The sequence below is a fragment of the Cervus elaphus genome, chromosome 14 (genome assembly GCF_910594005.1).
Source record: "Cervus elaphus chromosome 14, mCerEla1.1, whole genome shotgun sequence".
Lineage (NCBI taxonomy): Eukaryota > Metazoa > Chordata > Mammalia > Artiodactyla > Cervidae > Cervus > Cervus elaphus.
The window spans coordinates 64,409,564-64,424,647 of NC_057828.1; the positions used below are offsets into that span (position 1 = coordinate 64,409,564).

General features: G+C 49.2%; 1 protein-coding gene across 3 annotated transcripts in view; it reads left to right on the plus strand.

The window, feature by feature from the left end:
- Window positions 1-14,563, plus strand: part of CACNA1E (calcium voltage-gated channel subunit alpha1 E) — a 412,948-nt gene extending 398,385 nt beyond the window's left edge. For all 3 annotated transcript variants that reach the window (XM_043923905.1, XM_043923907.1, XM_043923906.1), the window contains 5 exons: window positions 2,337-2,448; window positions 5,288-5,416; window positions 6,442-6,622; window positions 7,686-7,876; window positions 9,662-14,563. In XM_043923905.1, the coding sequence (XP_043779840.1) occupies window positions 2,337-2,448; window positions 5,288-5,416; window positions 6,442-6,622; window positions 7,686-7,876; window positions 9,662-10,192 (1,144 nt within the window). In that variant the 3' untranslated portion in view covers window positions 10,193-14,563. The remainder of the gene's footprint in view (window positions 1-2,336; window positions 2,449-5,287; window positions 5,417-6,441; window positions 6,623-7,685; window positions 7,877-9,661) is intronic.
- Window positions 14,564-15,084: the final 521 nt, after the last annotated feature.

Sequence of the window (15,084 nt, forward strand, 5' to 3'; positions counted from 1 at the left end):
GCCCTGTAGTGTTCAAGTAGTGATTGCTCTGGGGGCAGCGTGGTGAACATGACTGGGCTCCTCTCTCATTGAGTTTACACCTGGTAGGAAAACAGACATGAAAGAGAATTATCAGAAAGAAAAAAAAACATCATTTCTGATGATTTAATCACAATTTTAGTAAGTACTAGGATGGAAAAAAATGCATTATGATCGGAGTGCATGTGGCTGAGGGCTCTGACCAGTGTATCAGATAAGATTTCCTCAAGGAAGTGACTTTTAAGAAAAATTTTGAAGGATAAATTTAAAAAATGGCTTGCAAGGGACTGGGTGTTTGAGAGGCACGCTGTGTGCTGGAAACAGCCTTTCTTAAAGTCCTGAGGCAGAAAAGGAGTCTGGCACATTCAACCAAATGTGGTTGAGAGAGCCCAGCATCTTGGACTTCAGGGGGTAAGGGAAAGTTATGCACGAGGAGAGGCTTCTTTGTAGCTCAGTTGGTAAAGAATTTGCCTGCCGCTGAAACATGCATATTACCATACATGAAATAGATCACCAGTCTAAGTTCAATGAATGAAACAGGGCACTCCAAGTCGGTGTGCTGGGATGGGGGACACATGTGCACCCGTGGCTGACGCATGTCAGTGTATGCCAAAACCCACCACAATATTGTGAAGTAATTAGCCTCCAATTAAATTGATTTTTTTAAAAAAGGAAAGGAAACATTGACAACAGGAGGGAAAAAAAGAATCTTCCTGGAGACCCGGGTTCGATTCCTGGGTCAGGAAGATTCCCCTGGAGAAGGAAATGGCAACCCACTCCAGTATTCTTGCCTGGAGAATCCCGTGGATCAAGGAGCCTGCCAAGGCTACTCAACTGAGCGACTAAACCATGCAAGAGGAGGATGTTCAGGCCTTTAGACCTTCCTAACACTGAGGAGCTGGACAAGGTTTTCAAAGTAAGAGGTCACTCAGCATTCAAATTAGTCAAGTCTAGAATGTTGTTCAGTGATTTTAAGGGTCCTCTCTACCCATTAGGGACCCTGCAGTTACTCATTTTCTGTAGGACAGAAAGGGCGCATTTCCTGTAGAGCTGTGCTCGTCTGTTCCCTGTGTTTCTCAAGCCAAGGCCTGAGGAGGAGGAGGATTGACATTTGAGCAGTTGTTTCAATAGCAGATGGCTCTCTAGCAGTTGTGAAAATTCAGCAGAAGCCCTCACCGGTGGTAAGGGGACAGGTCTGGTGAAAAACATGCTCTTCAAATTTTCCCCTGTGCTCCCAGTCTATTGAATTACTTTTAAGTAATTGGCAGTCCTCACTCAGGCCTCAGATTTTCCAGCGGGTTCGAGAGTCATATAGCAGCAGGCTCTGCAGCGGCTCTTCCCATCTCATCTCTCCCTCCTGACCCCACTGCCACGGTGAGCTGCTGCTGCATCACTGGCCACGTCCCTCTTCTCGAGATGAGGAAGCTCAAGCTGCGTGCTTGCTTAGGGCAAAGGGGGTCCGTAGCAGTGAATGGCAACAGCAGCGGTGGGCATGTTCTCAGGACAGGTTCTTGGCTGCCTCTTTTTTTTTTTTTCCTAACCAGCTGGGTGGATCTCATTGGCTGACAGTGTCTGCAGGTACCTAACGATGGTTTACTCATAGGCACACTGCAACAGGTCTCTGCACTTTTCATTCAGAGGCCCCTAAACACCTGGCCAACTTTGTCTCTGTCCTTTACCTCATTGCCATTGAAGCGTCCTCCTCCATAGCCATCGACCCAGATGTTGTCACCTCTTCAGCATCACCTCTGACATCATTCCACCCAGATCATAAGCCAACAGACACAGTATGTGGTACAGAGCAGTCCTTCAGTAAATGTTCATGGCATTCAGTTGTTCCATTTGGCCATGGATGTTGGCACAATAGAACCATACTCTTACTGAGAGTGGAGGGAATTTCTTAAAAGACCATGACTGCTTAATATTTAAACAAACTGTTCACTGTTTAAACTATGGCATTTTTCTGCCGAATGGAGAAGCTGAGCAGAAGCAGGTTTACAATCTAGCATTGGTCTTCCATATGGCTGAGTGTGACAAATGATGTCATTTGTCACAGATATGCCAGTCGCCAGCAAAATGATGAATCATTCCAAACGCAGGTTGAAAACAGTGGTTTCTCTTTTCCAGTGTGTTTCCCACCCCCCTCCCCCCCAGGGCTAGCCACCTGTAAGCTGACAGGCTTACAAGCTAGCCAAGGCTAAAGGGTATTGCCCTTGCTGGGAAGAAAGTCTTGTCTGGGTGGGAATTAGTAATGGCAGTTATGTCATGACTCTCTCTCTCATGCACACATTACCTCTGAACATGGCATTGCTTTGCAGGAGTGGCCGGAGTGCATACCCTTCGATGAGTCCACTCTCCCCGCAGGAAATATTCCAGTTGGCCTGTATGGACCCAGCTGATGATGGACAGTTCCAGGAGCAACAATCTCTGGTGAATGAATTCAAAAATTACTTCCTTGGTTTCCTGATCGCTCCCACTCTTTTTTCTTTTTTTCATGTTCTATTCCATAGCCATGATCCATCAGGAAAAAAAACCCTGATGAACCAACCAATTACCCTGGGAGTTCCCTGCCATCTCCACTTTCCTGCCTGAGTTTCTCATATTCTCTGACAAATGCTCCCTGTTCAGGTTTTAAAACCCCAGAGGCCCCTTACCTGCTGCAGGAACTTATAATGCTTCAGGCCAAGCTCTCTTAGTTTGTGTCCCTGGGCTTCACATGGAGAAACAGAAGTAACAAATGAAATCTTGCCTTTGATTGGGAGCCTTAGGATGAGTCAACATAAGAATGAGTGGCCCTAACCAGGCAGAGTCATGTGGTCTAGGAATGCCACCTGCCTCCTGAGAACTCAGGGGTGGTCTGTATCAGTGACTAGCTGTCTGCTGGGAGATACAGAAGAATCTCATGCCTCTGCTCTATGTGGGTTCAGGAAAATTGGCCCTTGTGGTCACCATTCTACGAGATCAAATACATTCAAAGAGGTCCCTAAGATCACGCTCGTGAACCTAAAGATTTTCATCAGCAGAAATGGGCAAAATGTCTAAGAACTCTATTGAATAGAGTTTAAACTTAGAGATAAGAGGGCAGATGGAATTTTGGATTTTACTAATACAAAGCTAAAATAGGATTCCCAGAGATGACAGACTTTACTATTATTAGTTCAGAAGCCGTGAGGTCAAGTTCCCTCTGGAGCTTTGAATTAAAGCCCAGGTGCTGATTGGTCTGGAGAGAAAAAGGGGTGAAACCTGACCACTGCAATAGTCTATATAGACAGTTTAAGTGAGTTCCATGTCACTTAGATTCTGATGCACTTCTCACCCCTTCATTTTTCCCCTGACCTCTCCCAGGGTATGCCTCTGCATACCCCAGAGCTTCCCAAATGGATGTGTGGATGGAGTGTGGGTATGGCCTGCTTGTGGGTGGCATGTCTGATGGGATGGGTGCCCTTCGAAAGAGAATAGATACTTCAGTAGCACCGGCATATGAGTGATTCCATTTCCTGTGACTGAGGAAACCTGGAATTATGCATGGCTGTACTGGGGAGACCACCAGACCAGAGCCTCCCCTCTCCTCATTGTGTGAGTGGCAGCCTGAAGGTGTTCTTGGTAAGGTAGGTAAAAATCCTTGGAGTAATTCCCTGCCTTCCTCTCTGAGGAAATTAGCCCCAAGGCCCTGGCCTCATTGGTACAGACAGCTTAAAGGGACCTCTCATAATTTTATGGCTTGCCTGGTGGTGTGTCTGCTAAGAAAAATCTCAACACTGTGTTCTTTCTTTCACAGGGAGGCTTTATTACGTCATCCTTCCTGCAGGTTCCCCAGGGCTGAGCTGTAGTGCCAGGACTTTCTGGATCTGTGTTCATCTCATTGTCAGTCCTGGTGTCTGTAACCCAGTTCAGGTGTCAGCCCGTGCTACACACTCACCGCTGTGTACTCCTGCTCCATGTCCTGGGGCATGGCTGTGATCTGTGTATGTCTCGCACCACCTCTGACACCCATAGCCTGCAGTATCGTTACCACACAGACTGCAGCATTAGCACATCTGTTTCAGGTCGGACATGTGTACTATATAAAGCATACACTGCAAACACCATAACTTCCTCCAGTGCACATATCCCGTCCCATGAAGGCAGTGCTTCCCATTCATACCAGGGACCCCTCGGCCAAATGGTCATGGAGGCCAAGGGGGGGGTCTTAGACACCCTTACCTTTAACAGTACCCTACTCATACACCCATGTTTTTAGGGTGTCATTTCCTAAATATAAAATGCTCTTTTTCTGGTATACTCTCCAGATGTCCAAAATATTCCTAGCTCTCTTTGTTGGGTAGCCAGTATAAACATTTTTAAAGCAGCTCTACTCTTCATGCAGTGATACTAGCTGTCTATATAGAGCATGTACATTTGTCAAACTAACTTTCCTTAACCAGGAAAATTAAATGATTTGGGCAGGAATCTAGAGGTTTCCAATCCAACTTATTAAAGCTCTCAAATGCTCTCATAGTCCAGTACAATAGCTACTGCCCACATGTGGTAACTGAACACTTATGACATATCTCAGTTTGGACTAATCACATTATAAGTGTAAAATACATACCCATGTCAAAGACTTGGTGCCAAAAAATGTAAAATACCTTATTTTTATATTGATTATATGTTGCCATGAGAATATTTGTATCTATTGGGTTAAACACAATCTATTGTTTCATATTTTTGCTTTTTAAAATGTAATTACTAGGGAATTTTAAATTACATACGTGGTTTGCAGTATATTTCTATTGGACTGCACCAGTCCAGAGCATTCTTGAAAGATGGCTACCCACACCCTTTTTTGGTTTTAATCATAAGAAAGCTCTTAAAAGCATGTCTTAAGATTTCAGAAATTGGTAACTTTCCCTAAAACACTGCTTTCTATTTAATTGACAAATTCTTCAGATTAAAAGAATAAACCCAACACTAGCAACTTACAGAAAGTAAATTTCATAAAGTGGTAAGATCTGATGCATTGTTTAGTAATAATTAAGATGGTCCTTAACTAGAAAAGGTGATCTTTACCCCTCAATTCTAGTTAGAACTTTGTTTTGGGACATCTGGTATACCACATATGTGCACACAGAAACACAAACCTATATACACCTACAACTGAGATCTTAGAGATGGATGTCTCTCTTCTGAAAGCCATTCTTCACTTGGAGGAGGCAGAATCATCCACTGAAAGTGAGAAGCTATGGGATGGAACCAAGTCCCACAAGCTTGGCTGTGTGTTTATTTCTAGGAGCCAGAGGTTAGTGAATTAAAAAGCGCGCAGCCCTCTAACCATGGCATCTACCTTCCTTCGGACACCCAGGAGCATGCGGGCTCTGGGAAGGCATCCTCTATGCCACGCCTGACTGTGGATCCCCAGGTAAAAGGCAACCACCACTACTATGTTCAGTGGATTCCTGGGCTATATTGAATTGGTGGGTTATGAAAACACATCTGACATCTTCAGGTGAGCCCTTGACTTGCTCCCACGCCTCTCTAAGAGCTGACTCATGGGCCTTCTGTGGAGCATGCTCCTCCACACTGTGTTTCCAATGACAGTCTAGCCACAACAGGCCAGCCAGCAAAAGGTGGGGGGGCCTCTGGATGGGCTCCACATCCTCACAACTCCACTGGTTAGGCAAGAAATACTCTCCAGGATGTCCCCCATGGGTTTTCCTTCCTTTTCTCTGTTCCTAGCTCTTCTAGCACACACACAGTTACTTACACACACAGCTCTGTGTCAGGACTGTCTGTCCTAACTAGCACAGACCACACCTCATTCCTTTGTCTGTTTTCCTGGCTTCTTTTTTTCTGTCTGTCTGTCTTACATCAAAGTTTTGACAGAGACAAGAAATTTTTGTGGATCTGTTTTAATATCTGTGGCAAATTAAACTGCCCGAGTTTAATGTGGAGCTGGGGTGGGACTGATGGAGAGAGCAATGAGCCTTGCAGTATCCATTCAGTTACCAGCTCTCCTAAGCTCTAGTGCTGTAGGGCAGTGCCTTCTCTGAGGAGAGCAAGATTCAAGAGGGCAAAGCCATGCCTCTTGCATCGTGGAGATTTTCTGACAGTAGCCCTCACTCATTTCAAAGCAGCTCAAGGTTCATGGCAGGTCCTGGCTGGGTCCCTGGGGTAGATGGCTCTGGGCAGCTTGCAGAGGACACTTAGCTCCCTGCTCCCCTGAGCATGACGAGGAGCCCTGCAACAACCCGGTGACCATGTTAACGTAAAGATGCTTTCTGGAACAGCCTCCTCCAGCATAAGGTCTGAACAAGAGGTAGTCGCGGGAGGTGACAGTTGGCAATCTTCAACCATCTAAGTCTTCTGTCTTCCTTACTTTTAGACTATTTCAGTAATTAATCCATATCTTGTGTTCCTGGGCGGGGCGGGGGCTCATGTTTCCAGGTGGTGACAGACCCCAGCTCCATGAGACGTTCATTTTCCACCATTCGCGATAAGCGTTCGAATTCCTCGTGGCTGGAGGAATTCTCCATGGAGCGAAGCAGCGAAAACACCTACAAGTCGCGACGCCGGAGTTACCACTCCTCCCTGAGGCTGTCAGCCCACCGTCTGAACTCTGACTCAGGTGAGAAGGTATTCACTCTCTGCGGTGCTCCTCCTCTTGAAGGGCTGATCCTGACAAGAACTGAAAAATCATGGCAATCCAGATAAAGAATCCAGATAAAAGAGGTTCCTTATCTGACTCACATCATGAAACACAGCAACAAAACTCTCCCTAGTCATCACAGAGGCTAATGAGATTTCTTTCTGCCAGACCAGGCTGTAGAAATCATGAAAGTGGAGGTTTCTCAAGGGCCTTCCACAAACCACTCCTCTGCCTTAGGGATGTATGAGAGACCCCCTGGCAGGCGCTGGGCTTCACCCACCAACTCCACTTCAACCCTGACAGTGCTACCTGGAATCGGTTTATGTATTTGAGTTTTATGTTTTAAGGGAAGGGGTCATGTTGATAAAAACAGAAAATCACTAGTTTGGTTCAAGCTGTTCTTGAGCCAAATAGCTATTCAAGCTATTTCTTCATTTTACTAAACGAAGAAAGAAAGATAAAAAACCAATGACATGCCCCATATCATAGGGCAGGTAAGTGGCAGAAAAGGAGGACTGTAACCTGCCAGACTCCTCTGTGCATAGGATTTCCCAGGCGAGAACACTGGAGTGGGTTGCCACTTCCTCCTCCCGGGGATCTTCCTGAGTAGAAGTGAAATCCTTTGATTTCAGTCTCAGGACAGTACAGTAACTGTATCCATTATTTCATTCACAGAAGCTTCTTAATTCCCTTCCCCTAATGCTATTATTCACCCTGAAAAGTTACACATCCATGTTTAAGACATAGGGGATTGCGGGGCCACACTGCTGGCAAAGATTCTACCTTAATTATATCTAGCACCAACAGAAGCAGAAGAGAACAGTTGCATCCTTGGATCTGTAAGTCTTTCCAGTGACAACTTGCACACTTACCTCTTCACAAAAGGTTAATTTTCCAGCCTTTCTCTTCTGCCTCCCTTTCAGATCACCTGTTGACATGCCTGCAGAAGTCAGTGTCCTTGAGAGGCTCGGTCCCAGGCTGAGAGTTGTTCAGCAGCCAGGATGGGCAGAGTCAGGATTCACTGCTTTTTCATCTCTCATAGGCCACAAGTCCGACACCCACCGCTCAGGGGGCAGAGAGCGGGGACGATCGAAAGAGCGAAAGCATCTTCTCTCTCCCGACGTCTCCCGCTGCAACTCCGAGGAGCGAGGGACCCAGGCCGACTGGGAGTCCCCGGAGCGCCGTGAGTCCCGGTCTCCCAGTGAAGGCAGGTCACAGACCCCCAACAGACAGGTGAGCGTGGAGAGGAAGGCAGGCCTCTGCAGGAAGACAGGGAAGGGGGGGCTTTTAACCCTAGATGCAAAATGTGTGCATCCAGCACTCACGAAGACCTCACCTTCACAGGAAACTATATCCATTGTGCAGAGGTTAGCTCCTTAATACTTATGGATTCAGAAATGAGATAAATTACAGAAAATCAGAGAGTACCCCAAGAAAGACAGTGGTGTCTAGCAGTCAGTCCGACTGGGTACTCAGAATTCAGAGTTACAGAGTCACAACAAATAAGTTCATAAATATCTCAGCCAGATTTCAGAGGAAAGGAAGGTTTTTTAAGGCAAAAACTTTTTTTGACTAATTGTATGATCCTTAATATTGGTTGGAATGGTGATTCCTTTCTCAACACAGGATACAAAAGATCAATTCAATTTCATTTATCTAGCTTCCAGCCATCCCAAGAGGAAGACCATCTCTCCTCCTGCCCTGTTGCTGAAACAAAGCCCAGTCTAAGAAATAGCTACCAGAGCTGTGTGAAAACATTCCCTGGCCCTGTTTTCCTCCTCACCACCGTCCCTGGCTCCCTGCCTTACTTCACTCCAAGGCTGTCAGAGGCCAGATGGCAGACCCACTCAGTGGCAATGGGGAAGAGGAAGGGCTTCCATACACAGCTTTTAGAGGCTGTTGAGAAGGGTACTTCTAGAGCAGTGGTGGTGAGGTTCAGTGCAGAATGGAATCACCTGGGCTTGTTATAACTGCACATTCCTGAGACCTTCTGCTTCAGCAGTGACACCCATTGGAAAGGAGAACCCAGAAATCTGCACTTGGAAGGACCCAAGAATCTCCAAGAAGATATCAAGCAGGTGGTTCCTAGGTCACACACACCTTGAGAAATGCCTCCCTGGAGGTCCATTTACCGGCTCAGGGACCTTGGGGACTAGGTGAGCAGGTCAAGTCAGGCCTGAACCAGCAGATGGAGTAGCTGGGTATACAAGCTGAGCTAACATCAGCACACCAATGAAAACACAGATGCAGAAGGAGAAGATGAGGGAAGGTATTCGCCATGTCCTGAGATCCAATTCCTAAGAACTTACCCCAGAAAGAGCAACTCTGGGGCATTCATTCCCCTTCCATGGAGTTGTCTTTCCTAAAACTTCAAGGCTTTCTTTTAGCGTGCCATGTGATAGAGCTTTCTGAATCTTTGCTACTCACTGTGTTTATTCCATGGAACCCACATCTGAGAGCTTGTTCTTGGTAGAGATGAAGGATCTCGGGCCCCAGCCAGACCTTCTGATGCCAGAGATGCATGTGTGCTGATCGCTCAGTTGTTTCTGACTCTTTGTGACCCCAGGGACTGTAGCCCGCCAGGCTCCTCTGTCCATGGGATGTCCCAGGCAAGAATACTGGAGTGGGTTGCCATTTCATCCTCCAGGGGATCTTCCCAACCCAGGGATCGAATCTGTGTCTCCTTCATTGCAGGCGGATTCTTTACCCGCTGAGCCGTCAGGGAAGCACAGAGATGCGTAAGCATACTGAAAGTTGATGCGCCCAGTAGTACTGGCTCCTCAGTCTCCTTTCATCTCTGCATCCCTGAGTGGCTGTGATTGGTATTGCATTGGCCAAAAAGTTCGTTTGGGTGTTCTGTTACATCCTCATGAAAACCGTGGACGACCTTCTTGGCCAACCCAATAACAGGGGGGATTCCAGTGGCTCTCAGTAGGAGGGGTTAGAGAGCTTAACCGGGTCCCAAGTAGGGAGGATGCCAAACCCAGGCTAACCTGCCGTGTTTCTCCCGCCACACAGGGCACGGGATCCCTGAGTGAGAGCTCCATCCCCTCCATCTCCGACTCCAGCACCCCACGACGAAGTCGGCGGCAGCTCCCACCAGTCCCTCCCAAGCCTCGGCCCCTCCTTTCCTACAGCTCTCTGCTGAGACACGCCGGGAGCATCTCCCCACCAGCTGATGGGAGCGAGGGTGGCTCCCCACTGACCTCCCAAGCTCTGGAGAGCAACGACGCCAGCCTGCCCGAGTCTTCCAACCCCCGGCAGGGCCACCCTTCCCCACAGCGCTACATCTCCGAGCCCTACCTGGCCCTGCACGAAGACTCCCATGCCTCGGACTGCGGCGAGGAGGAGACGCTCACCTTTGAGGCGGCCGTGGCCACCAGCCTGGGCCGGTCCAACACCATCGGCTCGGCCCCGCCCCTGCGGCACAGCTGGCAGATGCCCAATGGGCACTATCGGCGGCGGAGGCGCGGGGGGCCTGGACCGGGCATGACGTGCGGAGCTGTCAGCGACCTCCTCAGTGACACGGAAGAAGACGACAAGTGCTAGAGGCTGCTCCCCCCTCCGATGCATGCTCTTCTCTCACACGGAGAAAAACCAAGACCCGAATTGGGAAGCCAGTGCGGCCCGGGGGGGAGGAAGAGGGAGGAAGGAGCTGGAAGGACACCGCGCAGTTATCAGAGGAGAGGAAGGGAAGGACAGAAGGCAAACCACTCAAACCCACCAAATCGCTGTATTTCCCTTTGCAAGATGGGCACTGCCATAGTTCTGCCTCTTTGCTGGGGAAAGAAAAACACAAGAACCACGGAGGGTTACTCCCAGGGGAGAAGGGACACGCGGATGGCTTTGCCTCCCCTTGCCCCCATCCCAGTTTTCTACAGCCGTTGGGGGGAAATCGAGCCAGCCTGTGTCTGTGCGCATTGCCCTGAGAAGCCCGGGAGACGTTCTGGCTCTTCACCGGGGGAGTCGTGGAGACCCCGGGAGAGGAATCGCCTCCCTCACCAGCTCTTCCTCCTCAGCCAGCACCACGGCCACCAGGGCCGCCGCGACAGCATCTCACGCGTTTCCCTGTGGCTTGCTTCCCCGCAAGAAGCACAGGCTAAGTTCAGGAGCATCGGATGTCAAGGGTGGGAGGCACAGAGGGAGGAGAGCGGTGAAGGGGAAGGGGTCGGGGTGCCGTGATGCCGTGATGGCAGCAGCAAGGGCTGGTCTGAATGAGCCAAGCCATAGTCCGGCAGCCCTCACTGTCGAGGCAGGGGCGCTGGTCGCTACAGTCCTGTCTGAGCCTGTCACCCGCTCAGGAGGTGCTGTGTTCATTAGGATAGGCTAAGAGGTTCCCCCTAGTCCAGGGAGGTGCCTGAGGCGCTCTGGTGAGGGTGATATTCTCAGAGTATGGAACAGTCGGTGTGGCCAGGACACCAGATGATGAGAACAGAGGTCAGCCTTAGCGCTGGCGCCCCATGCCACAACAGGCCTCAGTCTGGGAGATGCTGGGCACAGGGGAGCCCTGAGAGGGGGTAAGTGTGGCGGAGGCACTTCAGGGACTCAGCAAGAGTCAGTTTTCCAACCAGTATGGAGGTAATTCGGTATGTGGAGCGGGGCGGCACTGTCTCACACATACTGGCTGAGTGTCAGCCCAGACTTTGAGCCAGGCCTGTGCTGTGCCAAGGCCAGTGAGCCCCAGTGCCAGGGACCTGGCCACCCCCCTAGAGGGCCACACACACCTATACAAGGTGGGCTACACGTCACCTGCTAGGGACTTCCGTAGAGATGAGAAAGGCCAAAACCAGAGACACTTCGATGAGAGAATCTGAGTTTACTGAGCTGTTCCTGTGAGGGAGGGACCCTCGGACGGGCAGCTTCTGCAGCTGGTGTGTGGTTGAGGATCAGTCTGTCAGGATACTTGAAGGTGATGAGTAAATATACCTCAGCTTAGACCTGGGCTGCTGCTTCTAGCCAAGCAGGCTCCGGTGGGGCCTCAGAATACAAAGTGATAGGCCTGGAGCCCCGGGGTCCTGAATACCCTCCTGGGCGTGACCCCTCCCCGGAGTAGGAGCTGAGCAGAAGACAACCTCAGGACCTTGTTCCTAACCCCCCAAACTCAGAAGCATTGAGAAAGAGCGCCCTTTCTTGGCCGATCAGTGCTCCTTTCACTGTATCGATTACCCATTTGGGGACCATCCCTTTACACCCCTCTCCAGTTCCCCAGCAGCATCACTACTAGGTGGAAGGATTTCCTGGAGGCGGGGTACCAGGCAGGGCCCTCCTCCCCCAGCCAGGAGCGGATGGAGCCTGCCTCCCGGGGCTCTTCCCCGGGGAGACTCAGAGGCTCCCCAGCTGAGATTACAGTGGATACTCTTTATCCTCCTCCAGCCCTGGCAGTCACCTTTTAGGTAGGAGCTGTCGGTGGCTGTTATTTTTCTTAGGAAATTGGGGTGGTTTGTTTTGTTTTTTGGCTTTGTTTTGTTGTTAAAAAATAAGGTATCATCGTATCAGCTCTGAAAAGCCAGATTCAACGCTGTGGCTGCAAAATCATTTCTGATGGCCCTGCCTTCTGCCCTAGACAGGGATGGCGCTTCCTGGCCGCAGTCAGCCCCCAACCAAAGTAGTCCCCCCGCCAGGAGACCAGTGAGGCAGACACATAGGCCACCCGCTCTGAAGCACTGTTTTCCCTTTCCTGTCCGGCTCAGCACACGTGTGCGCCCCGGGGGTCATTGGGATTGGGACTGTGTAGCACCCAGACCCTAACAGGCTGGGTTGTAACCTGAGACTCAAGATGCGGGGCCTTGTGCTATCTTAAAGGTTTCCTCCGCGCAGTGTCATTTCCTGCCCAAGTGCTGCTATTATGGGCTGCTTTGCACAAAACTGCTTGCTTCCACCTTGGCAATGCAGCTTTTCCAGCGAGCTCGTCACACTGTGTTTTGAGAAAGGGCGTTGAAATGACCCCTACGCCATGGCAACAGGAGACATGGAGGCTGGCAAAATTACCAGAAGTGGGATTTGCCTGCATACGACATTACAGACACTGTGTGCTGTGCCAGGAAGCCTTCCTGGACACCTGAATTCCAACTCACATCCACATGAGCACCTGGCCCCAGAGAGGGGGGCATCGCGCACTGTGGATGCAGGTCCCTGACCAGCCCCCTGGGCTTTTTTTTAGTACACATGAACTTACCAAGGCATCTCTTTTATTCCACTTCCCCTGACCGAGAAATCAGGTTCCTTCTCCTTTAGCCTGCATTTGCCCTTCTGTTAAGACCAGAAAATAAGACAATTTTCTCTTAAGTCACGGAACACATTAGCATAATCTTATAATGGTTTCCTTCCACCTCTGAATAAATATGAACCCAAACCTTGCCTGTCACAGCCAACCAGGAGATTCATTCCTGGGTATCAGATTCTGCCTCTTTCCCTTGAGAAGAGGCCCCTTTTGAATCGCAAAACCTCTGCGCTTCTCTTTGCATTAAAAAGTATGGCAGCATCTTGAAAAATTCCAAGTGGACCTCCACCTTGCTTGAGGTACACAGCATGATCAAGCTTATTTAGCACTGTAGGTCCCCTCAGAAGAGTCTTTAGCTACATGTCCAGTTTCCTTTGCTAATAAGAGTCTTCAGGATCCCCTCAAAATAAGAAGGGAGGTGATGGGGAAAGGAAGGAGGAAAAAAAGGAAAGAGAAGGAAAAGAAACCAAGGCAGAGAGAGATTCTAACTAGCTTTGTGTATAGATACTCCTCTCTTCACTTAAGTTTCCAGACAGACTTCTGGTGGAGAATTCTCTCTTTATATATGTACTGTCCCTCTGCCAATCTCAGTCACCGAGGGGGCCAAGTGCCAGCAGACCTTCAGACAAGGGGGTAGAGCTCTAGGCCAAGGTGCCCTGTGGGCTGGAGTCAGGATAGAATCCCCTACATTGTGAAGGGACGGTACCCTTGAGGGTCCCCCACACTCAATGTGAACCATGAACACTGCTGCCCAATGTGGGGCTGTGTCCTCCTCTAGCTGAGGAATCTGTTTCTATTCTGGGTTTTGCTTCTCCCCTTCAGTGTTCCTGAGGTTCTGAGATCCCTAATACTACTAGTTCTATGAAGCTGAACTCTAGATCTTCTGGTTTTGCCTTCCCTTGACAGGGATCACAAGGAGAAGACCCCATGTTCCACCACCTGGTCAGCACGCATCCTTTATACCCATCCTCTTTCACATGGGCTTTATGATGAGCCTGGGTGTCCTCCCAGCAGAGCCCCCATCTTGCCACATATTAGCAGTGACACAGCTCCCAAGAAGGTTTTGTGTGTGTGCTTACTTGGCTCAGTCATGTCAGACTCTTTGTGACCCCATGAACTGTAGCCTACCAGGCTCCTCTGTCCATGGAATTCTCTAGGCAGGAAAACTGGAGTGGGTAGCCATTCCCTTCTCCAGGGGATCATGTTAAGTCCACCCAGTCCAAGCTTATCTGCTGACCTAGCTGCTTCTGCTGGGCTCTCTGCCTTTTCAAGCATGCTTGAGTCGCATGAAATACAGTCAGGGACTCACCTGGTGATTATTCCTGAGATGATCTAAAACAGTATGAGCTGTAGAACTGCTGGTGTGTATGAGATGTCCACATACTCGACGAATGCCCACTGCAGGGAAATGAGGTCTCTTCTGGAATAATGAACAAAATTGAATAATTCTGATGTTTTAAGAAAATTTGCGTTTTTTTTTTTTTTTTTTTTTTTTTTACTACATCCTTATTTCTAAAGCCTGCTCTGGATGTCTCATTTTTGGACAGAATATTTCTTTAGTGGATCATGCCAGGGATAAATTGAAAAATTTTTTAATTTCTTACCTCATCTTATGAGTGGAGAAGGCAATGGCAACCCACTCCAGTACTCTTGCCTAGAGAATCCCATGGACGGAGGAGCCTGATAGGCTGCAGTCCATGGGGTCGCTAAGAGTCGGACACGACTGAGCGACTTCACTTTCCCTTCTCACTTTCATGCATTGGAGGAGGAAATGGCAACCCACTCCAGTGTTCTTGCCTGGAGAATCCCAGGGACGGCAGAGCCTTGGTGGGCTGCCATCTATGGGGTCGCACAGAGTCGGACATGACTGAAGCGACTTGGCAGCAGCAGCATCTTATGAGGTTGTATTGGACAAAGGCATGTGTATCTCAGGAGGGGAGCAGAAAGTCACCTATTTTGCAGGGATTTTATGAGACCTGAAGATTAAGGAACTTTCACTGCTATTCTTACCAGTTTCATGTCTGTTAATGTTTTGTGATCCTCAAAGGCCCAATGTCAGTGAATGCAAAAAATCAGGGTGAGGAGAGACATGTCCATGCCTTGGGGTAGATTGTTCTTCACTTGCTTCTCACCTATCCTGTCATCTTTCCGTCCTGAATTCCAGAACACTGAGCACTGTTCTGGAGTTTCAGGAGGGGACTTTATGCTGTCAGAAAGGAGG